The sequence below is a fragment of the Sturnus vulgaris genome, chromosome 12 (genome assembly GCF_052056855.1).
Source record: "Sturnus vulgaris isolate bStuVul1 chromosome 12, bStuVul1.hap1, whole genome shotgun sequence".
In the NCBI taxonomy this organism is placed as follows: Eukaryota; Metazoa; Chordata; class Aves; order Passeriformes; family Sturnidae; genus Sturnus; species Sturnus vulgaris.
The window spans coordinates 14,914,955-14,942,703 of record NC_142254.1 but is presented as its reverse complement, the minus strand read 5'-3'; the positions used below and the strand labels follow the sequence as shown (position 1 = coordinate 14,942,703).

General features: G+C 49.5%; 1 protein-coding gene across 6 annotated transcripts; it reads left to right on the top strand.

The window, feature by feature from the left end:
* The first annotated feature begins 310 nt into the window (after nucleotides 1-310).
* On the top strand, nucleotides 311-25,510 carry LOC148222399 (axonemal central pair apparatus protein HYDIN-like). Of its 6 annotated transcripts, XM_088172000.1 has the most exons (28): nucleotides 314-602; nucleotides 2,469-2,570; nucleotides 2,819-2,938; nucleotides 3,073-3,207; nucleotides 3,409-3,608; nucleotides 5,361-5,485; nucleotides 6,035-6,236; nucleotides 6,639-6,822; nucleotides 7,180-7,279; nucleotides 7,771-7,889; nucleotides 9,236-9,459; nucleotides 10,334-10,401; nucleotides 11,807-12,042; nucleotides 12,773-12,873; nucleotides 14,093-14,228; nucleotides 14,681-14,845; nucleotides 15,423-15,575; nucleotides 15,897-16,135; nucleotides 16,485-16,740; nucleotides 17,731-17,874; nucleotides 18,042-18,185; nucleotides 18,675-18,988; nucleotides 19,170-19,338; nucleotides 20,475-20,573; nucleotides 21,273-21,482; nucleotides 22,282-22,419; nucleotides 24,246-24,423; nucleotides 24,933-25,510. In XM_088172000.1, the coding sequence occupies exons 3-28, from the start codon at nucleotides 2,834-2,836 to the stop codon at nucleotides 24,962-24,964; spliced, it is 4,176 nt and encodes a 1,391-aa protein (XP_088028126.1). In that variant the 5' UTR covers nucleotides 314-602; nucleotides 2,469-2,570; nucleotides 2,819-2,833; the 3' UTR covers nucleotides 24,965-25,510. The 6 variants fall into 6 exon arrangements, 4 of the variants coding, with proteins under 4 accessions (XP_088028126.1, XP_088028127.1, XP_088028129.1 ...); XM_088172001.1 differs by lacking the exon at nucleotides 21,273-21,482; XM_088172003.1 differs by lacking the exons at nucleotides 5,361-5,485; nucleotides 6,035-6,236.
* The last annotated feature ends 2,239 nt before the right edge of the window (nucleotides 25,511-27,749 follow it).

Sequence of the window (27,749 nt, the reverse complement as noted above, 5' to 3'; positions counted from 1 at the left end):
TGTACACACGGGCTGGGCAGAAAAACAAGCCCAGGCAAGCATTTCCCTGCCCAGGTGCTTAACCCTTCTCAAGCCTTGCTGGCTCAGCTGAGAGAGCCAGGAATCACCAGACCCCTTCCCCCTCCCACCCCAGCTTTTCTGCATCCCGCATTATAAGAACAGGGTGTATCCTCCTGCTCTGCCTCTGCCCAGAGCCTCCACACTCCTGTGGGTTTCAGCTGTAACTCCACTGGGGAGCTGCTCCTTCAACAGTGCATTTAGATGAACAGAGTCAGCCTGTTTCCAGGGCAGCATGCTTTTGCCTTAGCCAAGCTTTCTTTCTGGAACCATGACAGCGTCGTGCCTGTCTCACTGCCTGATGCATGAGATTCTTGGGCTTCTGACCTGCTGTCGTGACTCTGGGTGTGTTTCTTAGGGCCAATGCAGCTGACTTGTCGCCTAAAAGAGCAACAGATGCCAGATATTAGCATTTTGTTGTTGGCTGAGGACAGTTAAAAAAGAGAGTGCTGTGGATAAGGGTAAAGAGATTCCTGCCCCAGGCTATGATTCCTCGTATCAACCCAAGGAGGCAGCAGGGAAGAACTGAAGAAAGTAGAGATGAGGTATGTCTGGGATTCAAAGTGTTATTTATTTGGGGAACAATTTCGCTCCCTAGGACAGCTCTGATGTCAAACCAGGGCTATGAGCAAAACCAAAATGAGCTGTCTGCACAAAGAGCAGACATGTCTGTCCCTTCTCAGTGACCTGGACCACAGCCCAGAGTCCTCCCTGTGTGCGGGCATCCTCCCTCTCCAGTGCTAGCCCAGGACTCCAGAGAACCGCAGGTTCATCCACTCCAGACCGGTGGGGTGAAATTTAGGGACCAAGTCAACTGCAAGGAGCAGGGTCTCCTGAGGGCTCCTCCGAGCTGTGACAGAAGAGATGGGGTAGCACTCACAAGTGCCAAGACTGTCCCTGGGAGAGGTGCAAGGCAGCGCTGCAGCTGCCCCCGTGAGCCCCCCGGCCACCACTGGCCAGCATCCGCCGGGAGGAAAAGCCCCCATCAGCAAAGGATGCGGCGCTTCCCCTGGGCGCTCACCGGATGGCTGATAATGAACAAACCCACCCATGCCTAGCCCTCGGTCAGGGCCCTGCACTGGCCCCCCAGCCCTAGTGTGACAGGTTGTGAGGAAGGGACACACGTTCTTTGTCCTTTTCTGCTCTTGAAAGGGTCCCGCGGCCCCAAGGAGCTCACACCGCGCTCTGCCCCCGGGAAGGCTCCCATGGAGTTTCCCGAGCTGAGGATCCTCTGCCGCTCGCTGCAGCAGACAATGCCATCGTGCGGCTGTTACTGCTTCCTCGGCTGATGCAGCTACAAACTGCTGCTTCCACTCCGCAGTTAATAATTCCCTCTGTCCTGCTGAAGTGCTTCCACAGCATGAGAAGACCCCTTAGCAGGATGCTGCTAACTAGGAGCTGCTATGGATGATCCTGTTGGTGGGGGTTGTCCTGGTGCAGTAGGGAACACTGTGTGCTGCTTCAGGGACAGTCCAGTGTCTTGCCTGGCCGTGCCACCAGAGCCAAGTTAAACCAATATAAAGCTGAAGCCATGAGTGTGTGCTTCTTTCCATCCCATTTGTGTAATTCCTTCTGCCAGGTTGGACGCTCACCTGTGCTGCACTCACTAACCTGCCCTTGGGCACCTGGCATGTGAAGGGCAGCTCAAACTCTGCTCAAACTCTTGAGAGACATGGCTGGTCCCAGCTAGAAGAGGTTCCAAACCAGCTGCTCTGTCTCATCTCCTGTGTGGAGCACAGATCCAGCCCAGCAGTGCAGTCAGGGCAATTCCTCCTTCCCACCCACAAATGTCCCTTTGCTGACTGGAGCTCACTTGACTGGAGATGCCCTGGTGCTGGTGCTCTGTCAAGGACATCTCTGTGTTCTTCTGTGGAGGGGTCTGTGAGGCCAGACAGAGAAAACAAGTGCTAATTAAAAAGAGAGCACTGGAACTTGGACCCATTCCTGTGCACTTCAGTCTTGGCACAGCTCTGCTTTCTTGCCTCCCTCGAACCCACCCAGCAGTGACATCTCCACACTGTGGGTTGTGAGTGTTGTACAAGGATGGAGTTAGGGGAGTTCTGATAACTCCTCCCCACTCTCTGCAAAGGTCACCAGCTCAATCCAGTGAAACTAAAGGGGAAACAAATGCCCAAAGAGCAGAAATCCCCAAACATGTCACATCAAATCACAGAGCAGCTAATGGGACAGAGCCACGTGGTTACAGCATGTGCATTCTGCTCTATATCATTAATTTACTGATGTTAAATATTTCAGCAGGTAACTTCCAGGGCTTCCAGAACTGTCCTAGTGGCTGTGATCACAAATTATTCATCAGTAGCAAGTGAACAAGAAAAGCCTCTATGAACAAGTGCATTTCTGAGGCTCTTGGTGGTTTTTTGCCTTTCAGCTGATTCTCTCTGCCTTTCCAGGAGATGTCTCTCACCATTAAGCAGAGGCTGGCCAGCACTAAGAAGCTGAATCTGCCTCAGATTGTCCAGCCTCAACACAAGCATGAGATGTCCCACCACAAGGTAGCCTTTCCCTGCTCTTGCTGTTTGATGTGATATTTGAGGAAGGTGCCAAAAGAGCAGCTCGGCTTGAGCCTGCTCAGTGTGGTCCAGCAGCTTTTGATCAGCCCAGGGCACAGGTGGAAGAGCCACTGTTTGCCCAGTGTGGGCTGGGCAGATGTATTCAACCAGAGTCTGGACTTCACTGGGGATCAGTGCAGAATCTTCCTGCCAGCACCTGAACCTCCCCCTGCTCTCTCTTGCCTCTCCAGCTCTAAGCAGCTGGCATGGATCACAGCTCACTTCAGCCTTGCCCAGCAGAGGTGGTGTTTCAGAACTACAGCCCTGGTGAGGTCTGTGAAATGCCAGTGGTTCTGAGGAACAGGGACAAGGTAAGTGCTGTGCACGTGGAGGTTTAGCAGTGTGCTGGAAGAGGAGAGCACAGAAGGGTGGTTAAGGATGGCACCAGGGCATGTCCACCTGTCTGCACAAGTGGCAAAACCATCATTCCATGTCTTTCCTGCAGGTTCCTCATCTGGTGAAGGTCATCTTGGAGACCTCACCTTATTTCCAGCTGGAAATCCCCAGTGATGCTCACCGCAAGGTGCCACCAGGGCTCTCTATGACTGTCCACATCCTCTTCACCCCTGGGCAGAACAAGGTGAGTCTGAAGCTCCCAAGAGATTGGAGTCTTCAGTAGAAAGCGAGCCTGCAAGGCTGGATCTAGGGCATCTGGCCTGGGTTTTGAGGACCTCTGCTGGTTTCAGTGGAGTTGCACTGGATCTAGAACTGGGAGAGACTCTTTGCCCATGCTGAAAATATGGATAAATGTCCCGTTCTGAGACAGTGTCTTTTCCTGCAGGATTATTTCCACCAGTTCCTCTGCATCACTGAAAGGGAAGAGTTCATTGTGCCAATTCGTGCCATTGGTGCCCGAGCCATCCTGGACTTCCCTGGCCAGCTGCACTTCTCAGAGTGCCCGGTCAAGTACAGCACCGAGAAGACTCTGCTGGTTCAGAACCGCGGTAACCGGGCAGCTCATTACCAGCTGAGCACCCAGAGGTGAGGCAGCTCAGCCTTCGTTATGCAAAACACCTTTGGGTGATAACAGAGTTGGTAAAGAGCAACAAAGGAACCAGAGCATTGTGGGTTTGCTGTTGCTTCTGGTGTTTTAGGCAGGATGCAGCCTTTGAGCTTTCTCTGTCCCAGATTTCCTGCAGGCTGCTGGAACATGTTAGCAGCTGCCTTGCACCCTCCCGAGCACAGGGAGCTTCTGAAATGGTTACTCACCACTGGCAGCCACACAGACCTGTTCTCTGGGAGCCACAGGCACCTGGCTTTCCAGTGGTCCTCTCATGAGATGCCCCATGTGAGTGGTGTTATGGACAGCCTGTGCTGTTCCTGTCAGTCTCAGAAGACAATCACTGTTTCTCCTGTGCATTTTTACGTTTTGGACACCGTATCTGCAAGGAAACCAGTTCAGTTGGATGGTGGTGAGTTGAGGGTTACTTGATCCCAGAGGTCTTGGTGTAGGAGCTGAGGTCAGGAATGCAGCACAGACCTGCTGTCTAACCTGGCACAGCTGAGTGGCTTTGATTTTTTTTTTTTCCCTGGCAAAACAGAGGTCAAAATGTCAAAATGTTTTCTGCTGTGAAACATGAGGTCTGAGAGGAGATTCCACCAAAGGCTGCCAAAGCTATTTAAGCAGGCTCCTCGGATGCTGTTCAAACAGGCTGCTGCTTTTGACTGTGCAAATATGTAGGCAGGAGCTTGTAAATCCCTGCACAGTTATTCTCTGGGGTTTCCAGATCTTGTTTTGTCACTGCCAAAATAAATATCCAATAAATTCTGGCATCTTTTTGCAATGTACTTGCCAGCTGTTCTATTGAGTGCTACAGAGCATGTTGGATCCTGCTTGATAGGCATATAAGGAGTTTCTGAACTTCAGGGATTAAATATTGAAATAGGTGAAATAGAGCCTGGGTGCAGTAACATGGGGAAAGATGGAGCTTGTGAGCTGCTGACTTGAAAATTCTGAAAAACACAAATTTTCAGCAGAGAGATGGAGTAAGAGCTGCTTTAACCTAACAGACTGGGTTTATTAGAATAGTTATTGCTGTTTGACGTCAGCTATTACTAAAAAGTAATAAATGTTAAGATTAAATTATATTTGGGTTTAATGGACAGATAAGGCAATTCAATTAGCAATATTTTTTCTGTCTTCCTTGGGTTGAGAGGTAGCTTTTAATGAGATCAATTCTCCCAAAATCTAAGGATTTAACAATGGCAGTTAAGGTACCAGTGGACGAAAGAAAGTTTGTCTGTAGAAGATAACTGTACCACGGGACTTGAAGTCAATTGCACATGGAATTTACCAAAAGTAAATTGGTAAATCAGGTGCATGATGCTTTGAGAGCCTTGGTCACAGAATTGCCAGCTTTGTCCACTTGTCAGCTGTGTTTCTAAATCATGTCAGGAGTACTTGGTCCTTGGCATCCTCATGGCCATAACTTTTGCCCAGCTCTGTCAATATGGGGAGCTGATGCCTGATGAGAGTAAGCAAGATGTAAATGACTCTTGAGCCTCATTGCAGAGGATGGGGGGAGATGAGGTCATTTTATCCCACGGGATCTTGTGAAGGCTGGATCTCCTCCCACTAGAGTCAGTAGCTGTTTCTGATCCTGTCTGTTCTGTCTTCTGCTGACTGTGGTTGGTTTGCTCCTTGCTTGCACAAGTGAACAGAAGTGAACTGGACTGCAAAAGGGATAACATCCCCAAATCTTCCCCAGGAATCCTGATATCTCTGTGTTGCAGCCCCTTCTCTGTCATTCCGACCATGGGAACTCTGGGTATTGGTGACAGCATGCAGGTGACAGTGGGATTTCAGCCACTGAAGACTGGTGGCCATTCTGCATCCCTTACAGTGCACTACGACACAGGTGAGTGCTGGGCACTGCACAGGGCACTCTCTGCATCCCTCAGAGCAGAGTCCTTTCTAAGCAGAAAGACTAATGTGGCCATGGGTTTAAAGAGAGGGATCAGGGTGTTAATTTTGTAGTGATTTATCATCTTGGATCTTTGTAGAGCTCCATATAAATGCCATTTCTAGAGAGCATGTCTGATATTTGTTGCTTGCATCTCGCCTGGGAAACACCTGCAACAGTAAAGGTGAGCTTGATATTGAAGTTTGAACCCAGATGAATCCCAAGAGTTACTTCGTTGGGAATAATGAAGGTTTGAAAGCTCTGGAAATGAGGGAGCCTTTGGTAAGGGTCTGTTCTAGAGGGTGAAAAGTCTGGCAGGTTGTCCAGGACAATCCTAACGCTGTGCACATGCAGCTCTCAGGCTGTGATAAAGGTACTGATCCATGGAACTGCTAATTCAGCTAAAAGCTGTGACATTTTTTTCTGGGCCCTGTGGTTTGCTCTTTTCCTTGTGCTTCCATCAGCCATTGAGCTGAGCAAAGACGCCCCTTTGCTTTGTTCCAGGTGAAGACACCCACACAAGCCTTCATGGAAAAGCTGTGGATGTCCACATCAGGCTGGACAGGAATGCTGTGACATTTGGGAAGACGTACATCACACGGTCAAACCACACAACTGTGCTCATCCACAACCTGAGTAATATCACAGCCCACTTCCAGTGGAAGGCTGTTGATACTCAGGAACAGGAGGATCAGATGAAGATGATGTAAGTTTGAAAGATCCATTCCAATGAGATACTCTGCCCATGGGGAAAACTATATGGCTTCAGGAGATATTGGTGCTTTTGAATGGCTTAGGGTAAGTGAATCCAGTTGAGGTGGGTGGTGGATTCTCCCTCAGTTGTGGCAGTGGCTTTGAGCCCTCTCTTGAGGGCTGCTGGCTTTTAAAACCTCTCCTGAGCTTCTAAATGTGGAGTAGAACTACCTGCTGTGCCAGTGAACAAGTGATCCTCTGATCCATTTGGGACCCCGTGGCTCGGGGTCAGCCCCTTGCTGAGGAGCTGCTGCTGCTCCTCCCCGAGTGCTTTGCTGCTCCTGCACTTGCACTTCCCTCTGCAAATATGTGGTTATTAAACAGCCTGCTGGGTTTGTCTCTCCTGTGGCTGCAGGCAGTATCCCAGGCTGTGTCAGCAGGACAAGGACAAGTTGTCTGATTTTCTGAAGGAGTGCAGAGTGGACACCACTCGCCGAGAACATTCTGCTCTTCTCACCCGCACCCTCCAGAGAGTGAGGGCAAAGGTGCAAGAAGACCCCATGCTGTTCTACGATGACATTTTCTGCCTTGAGCCAAAGGTAAGTGATGGCTGAGAACCTCCCTTCCTGCTTCTCCTCCTCCTCTTCCTCCTCATCTCTGAATGAGGTCACTTGACAGATCCCTGCCTCAGCTGGCTTTGTGTGCCAAGAGAGAAGTCATCAGGATTCTGGTGAGGCCAGAGAGCTGGCTGCAGAAAGCATTTCTGCCCTGTGGGCTCCTGGCAGGCAGTAGGAACCTGACTAAGGCTTCCAAACTCTATTATCAGTGTTGTTGATAAGTATTAATCACTCTTTGCTTGTCATTGATGCTCTAAATAAAGGCTTACAGGGCTGTGGTTGAAAAACAAGAAATGTGATGCTTGAAGACAAATGTTTTGCTGTCTCCTTTTGCTTTAGGAGGGAGAGATCTGGCCAAAATGTTCAGCTGAAATCAGTGTGTTCTTTAAGCCCCAGGAAGCCCGGGTCTATAATCAAGCAGTTTACTGCGACATCTCAGGTACAGCTCCTTCTCCTGCCTCTCTCACACCAGTGAAGGCAAGGTGCAAACACTCCCCCAGCTCACTGGGCTCCTGTGGGATTGCTGGGAAGGGTCTGTGGTCAGCAGGGCAGTGCTGGCACATCCCCACTGTCCCTGCAGCTTCCAGGAGATCTCCTCCATTTGTTTTATTCCCTCTCAGCTGTTCTGAATGCTGCCTGCATTTAGACTACACGTCCTCCTTTGGGAAAAACACTCTCTGAGGTGCACCCAGGAGGAAGAACAAAATTTCTGGCATTTCGTGAAGTTCCACTATCAACACAGGGGCAGAAGAAAGGATGGTCTCTGTGGGTGTACCCTATCTCCTGAGGGAAGAGAGGGGTCCATATCTCCTCCTGGCACATCAGGAGCTGGTCCCAGGCAGCTCAGAGGCAGGGACTAGCATTAAGGCATCCTGGAAAATGCAGGATAGCAGAAAGAATTACCAGACTGAAATAGAAATCTCTCCCTAGGCCGTGAGACCAGGCTGCCCCTGCTCCTCATAGGGGAAGGTGTTGGGCCCCGGCTCCATTTCAGCTGTGAGGAACTGAACATTGGGGAGGTTTTTTTCAGAGCGACCTACAGATATGAGGTGAGCAGCAGGGTTGGGGTGGATGCTGGTGGCTCCAGGGGCAGCAGTGAGCCTTGTGGACCTGTGGAACTCCTGGCAACTTGGTTAGTTGTGATACCAGTCAAATTTGGGGGATTTCTTGGAATCTGGATCTTTTTGGTGGGGTCGGAAAGGTGTCTGTTGTTCATGAAACCCCAATCCCTGCTTTTTGGCAGCCTCCCTTTGAGATCAGCTGGGAGGTGTTATAGATGGGTAATGGGATGATTGGCTCTCACAATTAAGAGATGAACACTGTGTGAATGTAAACAGCAGTTTTGTTGCTGTGTGGTTATGTTATTGTAGTTTGTTGTTTGGTCACCCTCTGCTGTCCCCACAGTCCCTTTCCCCGGCATTGTTGCTGCCCTGAGCTGGGGCCAGGGTTGGCCGATGCAACACCAGGGTTATAAAAGGAGGAGCAGACATTTTGTGGGTGAGCTTGTGGAAGGTGGTCCTACTCCTTGTTCAGTTCTTCTTTGTGTTTGTTGAACTTTAATAAACCTTTACAATTTTAAAAGTGAGTGGTTGTTTCTCACAGACACTTCCTGCAAAACCCCTTGGCGCATGAAAGCAACACTGGGTCAAAAAGCTCCCTGTTCAGAGGCTTTTGTTCCAGTCCCAGACACAAATCCCCTTTGTGCTCAGGCTGTCCAAAAGCAGCTGCAGCAAACCAGCTGCATTTCAGTTCAAGTCGATTGTAAACGGTTTTGAGTGAAGTCCCGCCTGCCTGTTCTGGGAGTCAGAGGAAAGCCATCCACCCTCCTGGCCCAGCACTGGCTCTCAAAGGCCTTGGCAGTGCTTTCCCCTGCTGACCAGTCCCTCCCCACACTTCAGCCATGGTCAATCTCTGGCTCTAGAAAGAGCAGAGCATTTCTGGAAAGGAAGAAAAGGAACTTTCTACATCTTTCTAATAAGCAGGTCAGCTGCAATGGACGCTGAAGGTGCTCTGCCCATGGTGGGGTTGGGCACACCTGCAGCAGCAGCAGCTCTGTGCTGGTTTCACTGGGAATGCTGCCATGCCCAGGGCTGCTCTTAGGACTGGGTGTGAATGAACTTGGTGATTCTGAGCTGCAGGTCAGAGTGGACTGTCTGTGCCACTATGGGAAGACCCCGGAGTGACTGGTTATGTGACATTATCACTGCTTTGCTCGAAAAACATAAAGCTGTACAAAGTTTTAAATAAAAGCTGAATTTTTTTGCTTTTGCCATGCAGCAGTATAGGGCATCTTCTGCCTTTTACAGATATTAGTTATTTAATTTGAAAATAACTCAGACTTCTGTAGGAAAGGAAGATTCCTCATGTATTTCCATTTGGCTTTTTGCTGCTGCAGGCGATCCTGTTCAACAAAGGGCCTCTTGAGGCTCCCTTCAGCCTCCTCCCTCCAACCACAGCCATGGGCTCCTGCTTCACCTTCCTGCCCCAGAAGGGCATTGTGGTACCAGACAGGTTCCAGCCCATCCATATCTCCTTCTGTCCCACCATCCTGGGGGAGTTCCAGGAAGAATTCTGCTTCCATGTGACTGGATCCCCTAAGCCTGTAACCTTGACTATCAGGTGAGGAGGGCTTTGGGAGCTTGCTGGGCACATCTGTAGCTATCTCTGGGTAATCATCTCTCATCTACCTCATTTTGTGGTGGGGCAGAGAAAAAAGGTGTTGCCTGAGGTCCTAATCTTGGCTCTGGTTCTGGCAATCCTTTGGTGTGGGGATGCCTGCTGCCCTGTGTGGGTCCCCAGGAGCTGGAATGACTGCTCCCTGCAGGGATGTCTCCTGCTTAGGCTGTGGCAGGCAGTGGGATGGATCAGCTTTGGGCAGTAGCTGCTCTGAGGTGTCCCACCTGAACACCCAGCAAGGCCCCCAGGACTTTGGAGATGGGCCAGCCCGGCTGATTTGGCACCAGCAGCAGTGATTTTAAAACTTCTGTTAATAATCCATCCCAAATGGGCAGCAGAAGCCTCACCTCACATCTCATAGCCATGCTGTGGGGAACAAGCTGTGCTCCCAGCTCCTGTGCAGAGGGTGCTCTGGTACCTCCTTTCCACAGCCAGGAAAGGGCTGATGTAGGAGACAGGGAACTGTGCAGCAGGAACTGCCCAAGGACGTGGGCATCATCCCATGGGCTGGTGCTATTGCAAAGGATAAAATCCTCACTGAGCAAAGCGTAGGGGTGGGGAAAAAAAAGTGGTGATAGGAGAAGTAAAACTCACTTCTCAGCACCACAGCAGCCTGTCCCAGATAATCTCTCTGCTGACCACTTGCTTTAGCTGCCTCCTGTTCACATGGGTGCTGTGCTGAGCACAGGGTGCTGGGTTGGTTTGAAACTCAGGGTGGCTCTGACAGCAGCTTTTATCCACCCCAGCCCTAACAACACCCGAACCCTTTGCAATTCCCTTTAACAAAGGCGCTGCCTCCCTGCCTTTGTCCTGGCAGGGGCTGTGTCATGGGACCGAATTTCCATTTCCATGTGCCCGCGCTCCACTTTGGTGACGTCTCCTTTGGTGAGTGTGCCCTGGGCTCGCACCAGAGTGTCAGAGGTTTGTGTGTTGCTGAAATAGAGCACTTGAACACAAGAGCATCCATCGCTCGTGTTCCTCCACAGCCTCTTCAGGGTGTTAACTCCAGGGCTGCTGGTGCCTTAGGCAGCATTTTGCCATCCTGAAATCAAACAGGACCAAAGGAATAGAAAATCAGCATCCCTGTTTGGCCACTTCTTGGTTTCCTTTTGAATAAGTGGCACAATAAAAAAAGGCACCAGGGAGGAATATGGTTCTGTAATAGCAGATGCATCTTGCTTAATCTGATTTAATTCCTAAGGTTTCTTAGCTGTTTTAACTTTTTAACTTTGATTCTTTTAACTGTGAGGCTGACTGTTGTCTGCACCTGGTCACCTCGGTGACATTTGGGAATGTGACATCCTTTTTGTGCCTCTCTCATGCTTTTTTTGTGCCATTTGTCCTTTTTGTGCCCCTCCTGCCTCTCTGTTGAAGTCACTGCTGGAGCTGGCAGTGTCACTGTTCTTAGGCATGGAGAAGCTCTGGCTGTGCCTGCAGTTGGTTTTTCCTTCCCATCTGGGTTCAAGTGACTCTTGGTAAGCAGGCTGTGGGAGATGTCTCCTCCACACACAGCTGGCCAGCCGGGCCATATGTCCCCTGCAGAGCAGGCTGTGGGCTGCTGTCCTGGCTCTGCAGGGCATCCCCATGAGGTGTTGCTGTATCCCTGGCTTTCCATTATGGAAACCAAGTCTCGGAGCTGAACTGGTGTCAGCCTCTGCAGGCAGCAATCACAGCCAGTGAGCAGTGTGAGTGTGATGTCTCTGATTGTTGTGTGAGGTGGTTCCTCATTGCTGATCTCCAGGCAAGGCTCAGGTTTGTCTCCAGTCGAGTGGGCTGTGAGTTGTCACGAGCTCAGTCTGGTTGCCCCAAATCAGGAGATGCCATAAGGATCCTGCCCAGAGAAACTGCTTTAGGGTTCTTTGTATCATGTTCTAGTTCCTAATTCCATCCTCCCTTTCTTTTACTGTAGCTTTCCCTTGATGACAAATCAGTGCTTTTATATCTTGAGTGTGAGTTAACAGGGAATTTAAAAGATTTAATTTCCAGAGTAAATGGTCAGTTTGGATGCACGTTCATCAGTGAGAAGTAACTGGTGCTGCTTTGGGGCAGGTGAGAGATCTCCTCCTTGTCAGAGAGAGAGAAAAATTGGTGATGTTCTAAGACTGGGCATTTCAAAGCCAGCAATCTGGGATCAGTGTCCAAGGGAACTAAGGATTAATTCCTCCCTCTGCTTCTCAATGAGCTGTAGTTCAGATAACAAAGAGCTAAGCAGTTTTATCCTACCAGGACATTCACACCAGCAATAATGAAATAATTGATGCCTAAATGGGTATTTGTGTCATTTTCTTAGGTTTTCCTCGCACCTTGAAGTGCTGCCTGTCTAACACCTCCCTGGCACCCATGGACTTCAACCTCTGCATTCCTGAGGATGGCTTGGGAGAGCCCAGCATTTGCAGCTCTGTTCAGATACTCAAAATCACTCACCCATCCTGGAGGAAGGGAGCTCAAGGTTTTATGAAGCCAAGGGAATTTAAAATAAGTCCCTGCAGAGGGACTGTCCATGCCCTGGGATCCCAGGATATCAAGGTATGGGAAGAGTCCAGCTGGTGGGGCTGAAGCTTTGCTGGTGTGTGGGAGAGCTTTGGCTCTGCCAGCTTTGAGCATCGTGTGAGGGAGAGATCTGCACTGGTGTGAAGCTCTGTTAGCTGGGTTACTCGGGATATTCCTGAAGGAGCACTGTTTTGTTTCCAAAATCACAAGCTGAAATCATGTACGGGATGGTCAAATGCAGAAGCCATTCTTGTGTTTTTGAGAATGATTTCTTTGATTGAAAGTGGGCAGAGGAAGGATGAAAACAGAAGGTGGCTGTTAGAGAGAGATATCACTGTATAGAGCAGTTTGCTTTTATTCCTGGTCCCATTTCTCCTCTCCTGGAGAGCAGATGAGTTGTATTGACTGCAGGGGTCTGCAGTGGGGACAGAAAATACTCTGCAGCCACAAACTGCCCAACATCTGCTGGGTCACACCTTGCCCTCAGCTTCCTGCTGCAAAGCTGTACTCATTCTGTTCGAGACAACAGATTTCTTCTGCATTTATGTTATTGTAGTTAGGTGAAAAATTAGTCCCTTTAACAAATCTGATATTGCCATAGGGCTTTTGTTAGCCTCCCAGTGACTGTGCTCTACTTATGGACCAACAGAAGAATTAAGGCAAAATCCTCTCTTTCTGTACCATGGAACAAGAATTGGAGGACACCACAGATGGGTGATGACGTTTTGGGAGTGAGCAAATATTTACTGCTCTTCTTTTCCACCAGGTCACCCTGTGTTCCAATACTGTCAGAGAGTACAAGCTGGAGCTGGTGGTGGACGTGGATGGTGTTGGCAAGAAGCTGCTGGCACTGCCCCTCACAGCCAGGTACCAAGGCTGTCCTTGCAGCCATTTGTCTTTCCTTGTGCATCCAGCACCAGCACGCTGCCTGGCTGCAGCTCCAAGGAAGAGTGTTGCTTAGTGAGCTGCATCTGCCCATCTAGACATGAGAACAGTGCTAGGAAAGCAGCTCATGGTGAGATACCCCCTGCTCACAGCCAGGCATGGCCCTAGGCCTTTTTCTAAAGGGAGCATTAGTTGTTGGCCTGGGATTTGGTGCTTGAGTTGTAAAAAATTGTCCAAAGGTTGTCTTTCCTTCTTCCTGCAAGTGGTGGACTTGTGCTGGGTTGTGACCATCTGCATTGGTTTGGGACACAGTGAGCAGCCTGCTGAGAGCTGGGGTCTGATTCACTTAAACAGTGCATGTGCAGTGAGGAAGAGGCTCATAGTAGGACTGGGGAGGGCAAAAGATCCTACAAAGAGGAATATAGTCCTTGATGTGGCAGGTGAGCTCAGGTTTCAATGCCTCCCTCTGGTTTGAGTAATGTTCTCAGAGTGGAGGCCAAACGTTTTTGTTGCTGCAGCCAAACTCCATCTTGCCATGCTGTTGTGGGCATCAGTTTAATGACAAGAGGGATGCAGTTCCCTCTCCCAGGCAGAGCCATCCAGTCAGTGCCTGGGCTGCAGTTTTGCCAAGCAAGTGCAACTGGGGCCAGTCAGTGTAGAGACGTGTGGGGTAAAGAATGGAGGGGGATGTAGGAACTGGAAGAGGTTGATCACTCACTCTGTGGGCCTTGTGCCCTCCACTGCTGGGAGAGATGACTCCGTTTTCAGACAGGACAACAGTTCTGTAGAAGAGAGAGTAATTTTCACTGATACAATGGAGTCTTGTGTTCCTTGAGCCTTGGTGGGCACTGGTCCTTGCTGGAAAGGCTCCCCCAGAGCTCATGGACCATTGGGACTGTTGGAGGATTCCTTGCAAGTGTCCTTGGGCAAAGAAGGGGCAAAGCTGCAAAGACAGCTCTGGAACAGGGCATGCTCTCTGCCTGGGCACTTGGAAGCCTCTGCAGTGCTGAGCCTTAGGGTTTGCCGCTCCTTGACAAGAGGTGTTTGAGTGAAAGAAGTTAAAGGTGGTTTATCACTGTAGGACTATTAAATCTTTATTTGATTTGACAAATGTCTTATGCTCTATTCCATTCTCTTTGAGGACCAAAGTTCTCAATGCTCTCAGTATCTCTAATTGCCTCGGGGTCATTTCTTTGCCCAGATGCATCGTTCCTGCACTGCGAGTGCACAACCCTGTGGTGACATTTGGGCACTGCTGTCTAAAGTTCCCCTACAAGGAGAAGGTGACCCTTGTGAACGACAGCGACTTTCCTGGCTGCTACTATGTTCTCCCTCAGGTTTGGCTTTGCCTCCAGCTCCTCCCCTCAAATGTTACTTGGGAAGGTTATTAGGGGAATAAAAGGGTTTGGATAAGACCTTGCTGGTTTCTATTCAAACCTAAAGGTTTGCTAAGAACAGGAACCTACCTGAATACAAACTTTAGGAAGCAGTTTAACATCTTGAGGGAGATGTTTATATTCTAGTCTTTGACTTGTTTTCAAGTGGGAGAGCTTAGAAGGTTGTGAAAATCTGATGTGAGGAGACTGTTGGCACAGAAGTGGGTGTCTGTGGACGCAGCAACTTTTGGACCCCGTGGGGATGCTCAGCACCTACACCTTGCATCTTGTTTTTTGCCTTTTTGCATTCTCCTGAGGATTTTTACAAGTGTGTGTGAGTTGCTCTTCTGGTAGATGTTAAGAATTTAAAGTTTCCTCAGCTCTGAAGTTGCTTTTGATTCTGTCCCTTGTAGGAACACAAGGAGAAGGCTGCTGCATGGTACTCCAGCTCTGAGCCGTCTGGGATTATCGAGGCTCACAGCTCGGTGGAGATCCCAATTACCCTGGAGGCCCAGCAGCTGGGAGAGTGCAAAGTCACTGCTGAGGTCGCCGTGTTTGGGAGAGAAGGATCCCCGCTGGTGAGAGCCAGGGGACATAGATGTGTGCCTTGAGCAATTCATCCCAGTGGGGTCTAAAGTGGACGGGGATTCTGCCAGGAACTTGTGATATATGGCTGGTGTGGACAAGGACAGGAGGGATTGGTGGCACAAGCAGCAGCTTATGCCTAGAAAAGAGGAAAGGTGGAAGCCTCCTAGGTGGCAATCTCAGTGCCTGACCCAGCACACAGTTACAAATCTGGGGGATGGGATAACAAGCCCAGCCTGAAACCCAGACCAATCCCTGGGTCTCACACTCTGCTGTGTTACCAGATGAACACAAGTGCTGCTTCATGACAACTGTTCAGGATTTCACAGGGACATCCCTGAATCCTGCTAAAGCAAGCACTATGTACAAAACCACATTGAAGGAATGTTTTGTGCAGAGCTGGATTGAGGCTTCTCTGAAAGTCACTTGCAGACTTGTTTCAGTCTACATCACTGACAACTTCAGCCATAATTATCCCCAGTCTAGGAATGCTCTTAGAGCTTGCTAAGTTTTTAAAACTCTCCTTGTTGAGTCTTTTTTTTAACATTTCCTACCTTCTTCCTGGAACAGGAAATCCACTTAGAGTGCATTGGCCAGGGACCAGTTGTCTACATCTATCCAAGGGAGATAAACTTTGGCACTATCCCAGTCTTACAAGATAGTTCCAAAACTCTCCAGCTCTCCAATCAGACTGACATCCCTGCACCCTTCTGGGTAGAGTTGGTAAGTGCCTGTGGGGCTGTTTTCCAGTGAAAATGGCTGTTTATAGCAGCCCTTGACTTTTTTTTTGTATGCAATGTTCCTGTGTTGTTCTGTGTGAGTGGAAGCAAGATATTCCATCCAAGTGCAGCAAGAGGAGCCAGGATCCCAGGCACGCCTCAGTTGCTGTTGCCAGACACCATCGATTTAGAGTAGATTTAGAGCAGATTTAGAGTAATAAAGGCTTTATGATTTTTATCCTCTCTTTAGTCCTGTTTCCTGCACCTCACAGCAGAGCAGAGCCCATGATTTCCATCCTAGGTTTGTGTTTGGCTTCTCTTACAGGCTGGGAAACGCTCACACTGGAGGATTGAACCCAGTAAAGGAGTGGTCCCCCCTATGTCTGAGATATCTGTGATTGTCATAGCACACCTGGATGACACAAAGAAATTCCAGGACAAGGTGAAGCTGTTCATTGAGAACAGCCATACAACCATCATCTCTGTCCAGGCTGAGGGTATTGGCACCACAATTGTCACTGACAAACCTCTTGCTCCAAAGTTCGACTTTAAGCCCCACTTCAGGTAGGAGACTCTCAGCTTCCACTTCTCCTGTGGGTTCAGCAAGGAACAATTTTTCCATAGTCCTTAAGGCTAGATCTTCTTCAATACTCCAGTTCTCTTTCCCTGAAGCCACAGGAATTCCTTTAGAAATACATCATCTGAGAGCCATTAGATATCCTGGAAAGCCACAGAAATGGAAAAGCTGGAAGACCTGGCTGTGACTGAAGCCTTGAACCTGGGCAGCCTTTTGGGTGGAAGTTTTATTGCAGAGTGTGCAGTCAGGGAACGCCATCAGTGTGAAGCTGAAGCTGAGCAAATGCAGGGAATATTTTTTCATCTCTGACATTTTCCATCTCTGCTTCTCTTCTAGCTTCACTCGCTGCCGTTACCAGTTCAAAATGACAAACCAAGGACGCCGCATCCATCGGCTCTTCTGGGTCACAGAAGGTTTCAGCATCTTTCAGCACAGCACTCGTCCCTCTGCCCTCTGTGGCACCAAGAGTAAAGATGCTTCCCAGAGCCCCAGACCTCACAGCCCTGTGTTTAAGCTGCAGCCACTGATGATGGACCTGAGGCCGGGCCAGACTGTGGAGATGGTGCTGGAAGGCTGCTCCAGCACTGCCCAGGTGAGGCTCCTGCCAGGGGCTGAGCCTTCCCTATCACATCCCCTCCACTGGGGCTGCTTCTGCAGCCCCTTGACATTTGCCTAGGAAAAGGAGCAAGTGACTTCAAGGAACTGTTTTAAGGCCACAGGTTTCCATGGCAGCACCAGTTGCTTTCCTTGCTGGCCATCATCAGTTGCTAAGGCTTTTTTGTGTTTCCATAGCTACCAAAACCCAGTGCTGATCCCAAAATACAGGCTGACAGAAATACTGCTCCTTTGGGCAAACAGGAGGTTACCAGTGTTGTGTGCTGAGGCAGAAAGGAAGGGCAGAGAAAATAAGTTACACTTAGACTAGAAACTAGGTAGGAAGTAAATTAAACAGATTCCAAGTCCTTTTTCTGAGGGAAGCGAGGAGTAAAACAAAAGCCCTATAAATGGCAGGAGTGTCTGGGAGCAGCATTGTTTTTCGTCTGAAGACAAACATGAGCAGAGGGCTGGTCTAGCCCCGAGTCCTGGAGGAGGAAGCCACAGTGTACCAGCTCTAATGGTCAGTGTGATATATCCATCCATGTGGTAAACTGTTCCCAGGGATCATTATAGTTGAGAAATTGACTTTTGTCAATTTTTCTATTAGTGCTTGCCCCAGTCTCTCAGCCAGCCCTGGTGTCCCTGGGGCAGCCAGGTTTTGCAGAACCCTTGGAGAGCAACTCAGAGGGGGAGATTTTTTCAGAGTCCGGGACCTGGACCTTTCTTTTCAAGGGAAATTAAACTCTGCAGAGAAGCTGCCAGCTAACCCTGGTATGCATTCCTTGGCTCCAGGACCCCTGGGCACAGATATTTAGAATAAATAGGCAGCAGCATAGAAAGAAAAGAAGGCTATTGAGGAGAGCAGAGTCTAATTACAGTCACTAATAATAAGTGACAGAAATAGGGCCCACAAGTAGGTGGCAAGCCAGTGTGGAATGTTTGGCCTGCCAGCACCCACTGGGTGACCAGTGACTCTTGCATGCAGGAGGTGAAGGAGCGACTGCTGTGTTATGCTACCGTGGGGAAAGAGACAACAAAGAAACAGATCATGCAAGTGGATGTCACCTGCAAGTTCATTTTGCCTGTTGTGCAAATGTCTGCCAGAACAATCACTTTCCATGTGGAAAAGGTAAGTCTCTGGATTGCATCCTAGCATTTAAAGGTGTAATTGTTAAATTGGCTGGAAGTAAATAGAGACGTATGCATTTCTGGGGTTGAAAAATGTGAAATGCATCAGAAAGAGAAGGAGGCCCGTGGCTACTTGAGGTTGTTTTCACTTGTCTCCTGTTTCTGTAGAAACCCAGTGATGTCCTGGCAGTGCAGTACCAGCCTTTGTCTTTAAAAAACACCTGCCCTCTGCCATTCAGCATTGTGCTGGACTTGGAGCAGCCGTTCCAAATCTGCAATGTGGACCAGCAACCCCTCACTGCAGATTCCAAGGTGAGCATCTGTGGGCTCACTCAGTGGGGTTTGAAGAGGAGGGATGTGGTGGTGCATTTCTGTTGGGAGGTCCTCGAGTGGAGAAGTTTATTCTGTAATGTCAGCAGTGGAATGGCCTGAACTGAATCAGCAGAGCTGCTGAAGGAATCAAAATCTCATGTGAATTGGGAACATCCATCCTGGCTCTAAGGCATGAGGAGAAGGGAGCAGGAAAGAAGATCAGGGCAAGGCATGCAGTAAAGGTGTCTCCTGGAAAGCATCCCAGCTCTCCAGCAGCCATCCCCCTTGTATTGCTGCCGAGCACAGAAACGTGAGCCTGAGAGAAGCTCAGACCAGAGTGTGGTGCCTGCAGACAGATCCTCACTGTAAAGAAATGAGGGTGAACTGAGAAGCCCGTGCTGGGGTCACACTTTGAACATTTGCTGTTTCCTGCTATCAGACCCTGGGACTTGATCACAAAGGTGATTAATGCTTTTCATCTCCTTGCAGCCCATGACGCTGGATGTAGAGGAGGAACTTCATCTCTGCATCCAGTTTGACCCGGCTTATGAGAAGGATTTGAACAGTCGGGTGGCAGAGAGGGTGCTCAGGATGCGCTTCATGGAGCATCCTCACGAGGAGCAGATCACTGTGCGGGGAGAAGTCTACTTCCCAAATCTCCATCTCCAGGCCGAGGCCGTGGACTTTGGCTGCATCATAAATCACACTGAACAAGAGCTGCATATGGAGATGACCAACTGTGGCCCAATTCCTGCCCAGTACCGCTGGTCATTCCTGACAGACCCCCACGTGAACACCATCAGGTATGTGCATCATCCCTGTGCTGCTCCAGCATGGACCTGCTCCAGCCTGCTTTTGGAGTGGCTGTTACTGAGCTCACCACACCAGCACCCAGCCAGGGGCCACATCCTGGTGAAGAGCTGCTCTACCAGGTATCTCTCTCTCCCACTACAAGTCCATGATCATAGTTATGTTATTCTCCAGGTTCAGGCCTTCACCACCTAAGTTCAAACCCCAGTCATCAAAGAAGAAGGGAGGGTTTCCAAGGAGACACTCCAAGACTGAAAGTGTGGAGGAGCTGACCGAAACCCCAAAAACAATACAGAACTCTGCCCAGCAGCCAGCAGATGCAGAGGATTCCCTGGAAGCAGGGGTAGATTTTCTTATGCACCTACTGCTTGCATTGTCTCCTCAGCTTGCCACCAGAAAGTCATGCTCGTGCCAACCTCCCTTTTTGCTGCCCTTCTGTCCTGTGCCCTGAGAGTGGCAGCTGGACATGGGCTGTCGGGGGAGGGAGAAATAGGAAAATTTTGCCCAGAGAAGCCCACTCAGATCCTATAGACCTGTGCTGAGTTTGGGATATTTTGGGCTTATTTTATTTACAAGGTAAAACGAGGTCTTTATCTGCATCATGATAAGAAGGCTTCCAGCTTCCTTCCTGTACTAAACCATGACAAGTCCCGATCTCCATGTACCCCCTTCCCAACCCAGCTAGAGCACTCACATCTCTGCCTTCACCTGAAAGTTGGTATTGCAGTGACAGCCCCAGAGCATCTTGTATAAAGCAAGACTTTGCAAAATGTCTGTCTCTTCCTCCATACAAGGAAAAGGGCTTTTTGTCTGCCAGCTTGCCTGGCGAACATAAGCACTTTGGTCTGGGAAGTGGCCCCTTGTTCTGCATTATGGGGAACAGAGGCTGCTCAAGAGGTAATAAAAAAAAAGATGTAAGAAAGCAGAAGAGTTTCCTAAAGCCCCAGTGTTGGCATTAAGTTTAAGGAGAGGGGTTGTACCTGCTCACACACAAATACCACTTGTTTTAACTCTGCCACTTTTTTTCTAAATCAGGAGAAACAAAGCCCTTTGGATGCAACAAATAGTGTGGCTGAATGTTTTCAGATAGAAGCATAAAATCATCTTTATTTCCTAGTTGTTGCCATTTATGCACAAGTAAACCAGGGAAATTCAAGTGGCCATCCTAGAATCCTGGAATGGTTTGGCTTGGAAGGGACCTTCAGAGATTGTGTTATTCCAGCCACCCCTGCCTGAGTGCTGGGGGCACCCAGTTCCCTCATGCAAGTTTGATGCAGGAAGTGCAGATGGAGCCCAGATCTCATCTGTGAGTGAGCTTAGACCCACACTCGACTGATGGCATGGACATTTTCACACTTGATTTGTGCCCAGGTCCCTTTTCAGCTGCTCCTGTTGTGGTGAGGTGGTGGAACCTGCAGCAGAGGGACCTTGCTCAGACCAGCCAGCTGCTCACTGCAGCCCGTGGTGCTTGTTTTCCAGGCACTGTCATCCACTGCTCTGGAGCCTCAGAGGCCGGTGAGGAAGAGGGGATTAAGTAAATTCTCAGAGGTGAAGCACCCCAACCCTGGCATGCAGGAGGTGAGTAGGAATCTGTCTCATGTGCATGTTCCCAATGTGGAAAGTGGTTCTGTAGCCCCATTCCCACTGGTGGCCCTCAGCATTGCTCAGAGAGGGGGCTCACATCCCTCCAAGCCCATCACAAAGCTCTGCTGAAGCAACTGGTCACTGGAGAGGCCATGGGGGACATTTGGTAGGGCTGTTCCAGGACATTCCCTGTGCAGCACCTGTGGAGGGCATTGCTCCCATTTACCTCATCAGGTGGTTGACAGGAAATTTTTGTAGGAACTTTGGCTGCAGCAGCTTGAGAGGGCAGCATGTAAATCAGGGAGAGAGGGAAAAGCCTCAGAAGTCAGATGAGTTGGCCTGGGCTTCCCCCATCTGCAGGGGCTCCCACCTCCAAGTCTCCTGTTGCTCTGAAAGCAGTGAGAAGTGTTTCCAAAGACAAATTCTGCAGCAGAGAGAATTTCTTGCTGCCAGGAGACATTCCAGTTTACTTTAATGTAGTTTGTACTCATGGATAAATGATTATGGGAGAAGATTTTCCCCATGATCCCTACACTGGGCAGTGGCATGGACACAGCTTGAGATTAGGGTGATTCTGGCTGTGTTTGGAGAACAGGCCCCTCCAGCCATGACTGTACTTTACTCCAATGAACAGCTGCTATTCTGCATCCATTTCCACACTCAACACCTCAATCTGTCCTGTCCTCCCTGCAGGTTTTTGATGTCCTGCCACTGTGGGGTGAGCTGCAGCCAGGAGAGAGCCAGCTGGTCACCTTCACCTTCTTTGGCCATGCCAACATCATTGCCCGTGTCACGGCTCTGTGCCACGTGGAGGGAGGCCCCACCTACGAGGTGGTGGTGACTGGGGAGGCTTCGTGCCCCAGCTACCAACTGGATGTGGAGGAGATTGACTGGGGGCTGCAGGTACCACAGGCTGCTCCTGGCACAGCTCCTTGTCTTGGGATCATGGCCAGTGGGTTCCTGCCCACCTCAATCCCAGGCTCTCTTCCCTTCTCAGTTCCTTTGTTGGCTCTGGGGCTTAGAATACAAACTTTGAGGGATATGTCCAGCATCCAAGCTGATTTAAATTGGCCATCTCCATCCCTCCCTTCCCCCCTGGCCGAGGAGCATCACACTGTCCTCCTCAAGGCACTTAACAGGGCCTGCTGGGGAAGACAAGGGTCCCAGGAAAGATGTCCAGAGGCACATGTCCCTGAGATATCCCTCCACTGATCTGCTCCTAAAGCTTGAGCTCCAAGGAGATGCTCTGTCTAATGCTCTTGCTTAATCCACAAAATAATCTGGGGAGGAAGCAGGGCTTTCAGTTACTCAGTAGCTGAAGAGATTGTCCCAGAGCAATCCCCACTTTACTTCTTTTCAGTTAAAAGCCCACAGATATTTCCAGCTGCTGGCCTGTCTGTGTTGCCCTGTGTGTCGCTCTTGTCACCTGTATATTTCTTGCCATATTTGTTTGAAGGTGCCTTTTCTTCTGGAATGCCTCAGTGCGACCTCCTTTGTTTCTCCTGGCTGTTGGTGACCCCTCAGACTGCAGAGGACCTGTGTCCCCTGGTTCATTTATTACTGGCCCTTAGATGGTTTTATCACCTCTCTGTAGTTGCGTGGTTGCATTGTGGCTGTTTGCTTTCAACCCCATGAAAGAGGAAGGAGATTGCCAGCATCAGGCTTGTACCTATAACTTCCCACTCCTCTATCCTCTCTCCAGGTGTTTAACAAAGCCCTCAAAGCAAAGGTGACCCTGCAGAACACCGGGGTTGTTGAATTCACCTACGTGGTGCCAAACCCCAGCACTGGCACTGCAGCAAAACCTCTGCCTGGTGTGCCCCTGGTCCTGCCCACCACAGTGAGTAGCACAAATCATTGTCTCTGGCCCTGTGTCAGGTGGCCCAGGAGAGAGTTAAAGGAAAAAAGGGGTAAAGAAGGAGGGGAAAAAAGTGATGGGGGGGAATCCCCCAAGCCCAGCCCTGAGAGACAGGGCTATAATTGCTGCTGGAGGCAGAGTGATCAAGCAAGTGCTCACCTACTAAACTCCCCCATGGCCTTGGCTGGCAGGTAACACTGGCCAAAGGCACAAGTGCTGAGCTCTCTGGCTGTGCTGATACTGGAGCTGGGTGCTGCTGGCTCTTCTGAGGGTCATTTTATTCCTTGTCCCTGCCTCCCTGCTGCCAGCACTAAGCAGCATTTACATATTCCTTGCTTGGGCTTGAAGCTCCTTTGCTAGAAACTGCACAGCCTCTGTGCTGGTCCCTCCTTCCTCCAGCTTTGCTTCTCTGCAGGAGTTTTGTGGGGCAGTGAGGGGACCAGGGAGGAGCAGGGCTGAAAGAGCAAGGAGAAGAGTTTGCATCATCCCACCATCCTAGCTTCTCAGTCCTGCCTGGATGTCCTGGAGCTTTAGCAGTATTCCCATCTTTGGCCCTCTTTGGAATGGGAAGAGGAAGCCAAATATGGCTTTCTCGTTGTTTCCTGTGTTCTTGTGCGAGGAATGACACGCTGGTGCCCTCCTCCTGCGAGCATCTGCAGACACAGCCCTGCGTGGGCCGTGCAGTCAGTTGCTGTAGCAGCATCCCGGTGCTGGCAGCTTGGCTGGGCTCCCTTTTCCCTTTAGGGGGAGAATGATGCCTTAAGTTTTAGCTTTCATATTTTCCAGACTCCGTACTGCATTAGTATATAACCCTGAACTTCATATAAAGTGTTAGCAAGTTCTCCTTTTCAAGCCCGAGAACCATTGCAGCTTCAGGCCCAAAAAAATGTAAACAACTGCAAATTGAGGAGAGCAATCTGGGAGGATGGGACTGCATAACCTGAAGCTGTAATTGAACAATTAACCCCAATATGTAAATGGACCAAAACTTATAAAAGTGTGAAGACTTGTGACACACCATGCATCTTGGGTGTAGCCTCAGCCAGGCTTTTGCACTGCCCAAGGTATATCCTTTGAAGGCCTCTTAAATAAATATTCTGTTCCTTTAACACTGTCTAGCCTCTGTTCTAGGTAGCCTCTTTAGGCATCAGCTGCAGCTGTATTGTGTGCAGGAGTAACTCAGGAGACCAAGGGGCAGGATTTGTCCTGCTCAGCTGCTTCTCCCTGCAGTGGGAACGGGAATGGGGAGCCAAGGGTTCAGCCCAGTGTGCCAAGGAAAGCTGCAGCTGTGTCCTGTCACCCAGAGCTGTGTTTTCCTTCAACCTCACTGGTGTGAGCCCAGCCTGGGGCTTGGACAGCATTTCTGGAAACCCAAAGAGGAGGATGGCCCTTCCTGCCAGTTCTCATCCTAGTCTCTGCTCCTGCATTTCCAGAGATGTATGTGTGAACGAAACCATAAGTCAGGATGCACTCATGTACTCTTGAAGTATCCACAGAGGCAGAAGATGTTTTTGTTGAGATCATTATAAGGGGTCAGGCCCTTTGACACCAGCCTGGACTTGCTGATGTGCTATGACAAAGGCTGCTGGGAGTGCAGGCATTTTACTCCTTTTCTACAGAGACTGGCAAAAGAGCTTTTATTTGTTGAGCATGGCCTTGTTGAGGTGGCAGAGGGTATATGCCATGAGCAGCAAAGCTCCCATCTCATCTTTTAGATGAGAACCTGTCTTCTCAGCCTGTCTGTCCCCTGAACCATCCTCATCAAACCTTCTTTGATGCAGTCCCTTCCTCCTCTCCTGTCCCTGCAGGGTTCCATTGCACCTGGCAAAGAGCAAGTGTTGAAAGTCTATTATCTGCCAGGAAAGCCAGGAGTCTTCTGCAGGACTTTCCAGGTTCAAGTGGCTCATCTGGAACCAGCAGAAATCCACCTGAAAGGAGAGGGGACCTTCCCTAGGATTACCACGGACCTGCCCTGCGTGTTGAAAGGTGAGCACTGCTTATCTTCTTCCAGAAAGATCCCCTGTTTTTTCTCCCAGCACAGCACATTGGGCAGCTCACACCCACCTCCACCAAGTCTGGAGGGGCTGCCAGACCAACACTTGACCCCCTCTGGTTGCTTCCTGAGTCTTGAGCAGTTGAGCCCATTTGGGCTGTCTCCCAGGAGCCATCCTGCAGATCTTGCCAGCACGTTGTTGGAGGCCTGGAAAGATGATGGCTAGGCAGAAAAGCTTGGGAAAACTGTAAGAGAGGCTGGCAGGGCTTTTGGCAGGCTTGAATTTGCATGACATTGCAGGGGATGAGATGGTCCTCTGCGAGGAGGAAAGTAAATGAGAGTGAATATCAGGATTCAGAGAGGAGCAGCAGCATCCATTTTTCATAGGTGGCTTGAGGTGTTTGTTCGTGGGAGAGGCCAGTGGTGGGGAAGTGGGACTTCCCATCTTAAACGGAATTGGCAATGCACCCACGCTTCTATTTGTGGATAATTTTTCCTTCAGGAAATGAAAAATATAAGAAGATACTGAAATAAAAAAGGCAAAACATGGGAATACACATAAGGGGCAGTGCACCATCTGTTCCATTGGACATTACGGACTGGGCGGAAATACTGCAGGAGGAAGAAGAAAACCCAAAGGAAGTAGAAAGGCAGAGTGATGAATCATCTTATCTGTGGTCATCTGTGGTCATGGGGTCATCCATGAAGTCATCCATGAAGTCATCCAGGAAGTCACTGATGGAATCATCTCCGGAGTCATCCAAGGACAAGTCTGTCACCACTGTAAGAACAGCTGCTCCCTCAGTTGGCAGATGACAGCTTTCCCATGTCACTTGAGTCCCTTGCACCCCACAGCAGCTTTCTGGTGCCCTGATGGCACTTGGGACCTCCCTGCCATACCTGGCCGTGAACATGTGTCTGCTCAGTGTTGCCCCATCCCTCTGGTCATGATCCCTCACAGCAATGCACTGACTTCCTGGCTACCCAGGGACGGATCCTGGCCCTCTGCCAGCAAGAGCCATGCTGAGCAAATGAAAGCTCTTTGCCAGATGCTTGGTAATAAAATCTCATTTGAATATATTACTTACCTTGTTTTTATCAGATTACACAATTTTACTTGGCATAGTCCGCAGGATGTCAACAGAGGGGTTTGTGGGGAGTCAGGGCTGTGCCCCTTCTCCTTTAGGGATGGAATGGGTGAAGAAGGGTTGGGGCTGGAGGAGGTGGTAGAGAGACACAGCAGTGCTGCTGCAGCAGAAGAGGATGTGGTAAAGAGAGCGTGTGTGCCACCTTGGGAGCGTGCCTGGTACAGGCGCATTGTGATTATTCCAGAAGACTCGAAATAGAGAAACAACTAGAGACAGATGTCTTAAAAGAACTAACAGGGAAGGAGAGCAAATAAGTTTATTGGAACGAAGGATTGAAATAAAGCTGTCAAAACAAAAAAAAAAAAAAACCTGGCCAAACAATAGGATTGTCCACTTCTGGATGGTGAATAGCAGATCCAGAGGACTGGTATGAGCATATCTGGGGAGATTCTGATTAACACATTTTGGAAGGATTAGGGGAGTTAGAGGAAAAAAGCGTGTGGCCCCTTATTTAGAAAGGTTTCTAGGTCCACGTGGCTGATGTTCCCTCCACCACTGTATACCCAGCCCCACGGATGGGACTGGAACTTGGTGCAAACTAAACCTTTGTGCAGCCCAGGGGAAACAGAAACTGAGTGTTTGTGGAGAGTCTCTGTGATGGGCGAGGTCAGATCATGGGAAGTGACAAAGAACTCAGCGGTTTTGGGGGTCCTGGAATGGTTTTTAGAGTGGTTTAGGCCAATTAAAGGACCAGCAAAGGTATCAGGGCGGTGGTCACAGCACCGAGGCTGCCAGAGTTCAGAAGTGTTTGGACAGTGCTCTCAGGCACATGGTGTGATTGTTGGGGCTGTCCTGTGCAGGGCCAGGAGCTGGATTCAATGATCCTTGTGGGTCTTTTCCAATGCGGGATAAACTTTTCCTCATGCACACTTTCTCCCATTTCCTGCTAAATTAAGGAAGTGAGCAACCATACCTCGGGGAATTAAAAGGTTAATTCTTTAGGAAGGCACCTTACTATGCTGCCAAAAAAATCTTTGCTGCTGCTCAATGCAAACATTTTTCTTCTCTTTCAACCCCTCACCTTTCTGTATTCTAATCCAGCCTGTACCTTTGAAATATTTTTTTTCTACCAGTTTTGACTATTTTTGCTTGTCACATTTCTGTGTATTATCAAATGTCAGCCCTAGAAGGGGACTTGAAGAATGTTTATTTTAAATGGCTTTTATGATTCTAAGGGAAAACCTTAAGTTCATAACAATTCCTCTAGAGATTAATAGTGACTCCTTTTTTGGGTTCTGTACCTACTTTATTATTTTTTTTTTTAGGTTTTCAGTTTGTTTATTTTTTCAGTTTTTTGAAAGTTTTTATGTAATAATATGAGAGCTCTTGGCCCAGAGTGTTAATAATTTTATTTATTCTTGCCCAGCATCCCCGAGCTGCAGAGCTCAAGCACTGAACAAGTCATGTATTCCCTAAGTAACCCATATCCACCATTGCAGTACAAGACCACCTACCAGTTCAGCTTTCTAGGAACACAAGAAATCTGGGAATGTAACTCTGTCCACGGCCCATTTAGGCATGTAATCCTAAATCCTGACAGCTCCTGTACTCTAATGAGTCCTCTCTGCTGCTGCTGCTGCTTCAGGGAATATGGGAGGGCTCCAGTGAGACCCAAACCACGCTCTTTAGACCACTTACATGTTCACAAGTATTTATTTGAAGGTGTTTTTCTACCACCCCACACCTTCTTTGCTAACTTCTCACTGCAATCAAGTCGAGCAATTTTAAAAAAATTTGATATTGTGTAGCTCTTATGGGGGGAACTAAAATTAACTTCAGGACCTGCAGTTCTGTGGCTGACCACCCACGTCCCCACTCAGGGCCACGGGTCCTGCTCTGTCCCAAAGGGTACAACCCTGTCCCAAAGGGGGACAGTCCTAACCCAAAGGGTGCAGTCCTCTCCCAAAGGAGGATAATCCTATCCCAAAGGAGGACAACCCTGTCCCAAAGGATCCATCCCTGTCCCCGTTACTCCCCAGGCGCAGCGCCACACCCCGCCCCGCTCCCCCACGATCCCACAATGCTCCGGGGCGCCGCCGCGGGGCCAGCGGCGCGCGGGCCCCTTCCCTCATTCAAATGAGCCACCGCGGGGTGCGGCGCGGGACTTGTCGGGAGTTGTAGTTCTGCTCGCCCCTCCTAGTTCGTGTCTCGCTGCCGATGTGACTCGCTGT

Excerpts from the sequence above, each read along its gene's own strand:
- LOC148222399 (XM_088172000.1), top strand. The coding sequence starts at position 2,834 with ATGGATCACAGCTCACTTCAGCCTTGCCCAGCAGAGGTGGTGTTTCAG. Across the intron at positions 7,280-7,770 it reads AGTTTACTGCGACATCTCAG|GCCGTGAGACCAGGCTGCCC; the intron begins GTACAGCTCCTT and ends ATCTCTCCCTAG. Across the intron at positions 10,402-11,806 it reads CTTTGGTGACGTCTCCTTTG|GTTTTCCTCGCACCTTGAAG; the intron begins GTGAGTGTGCCC and ends TCATTTTCTTAG.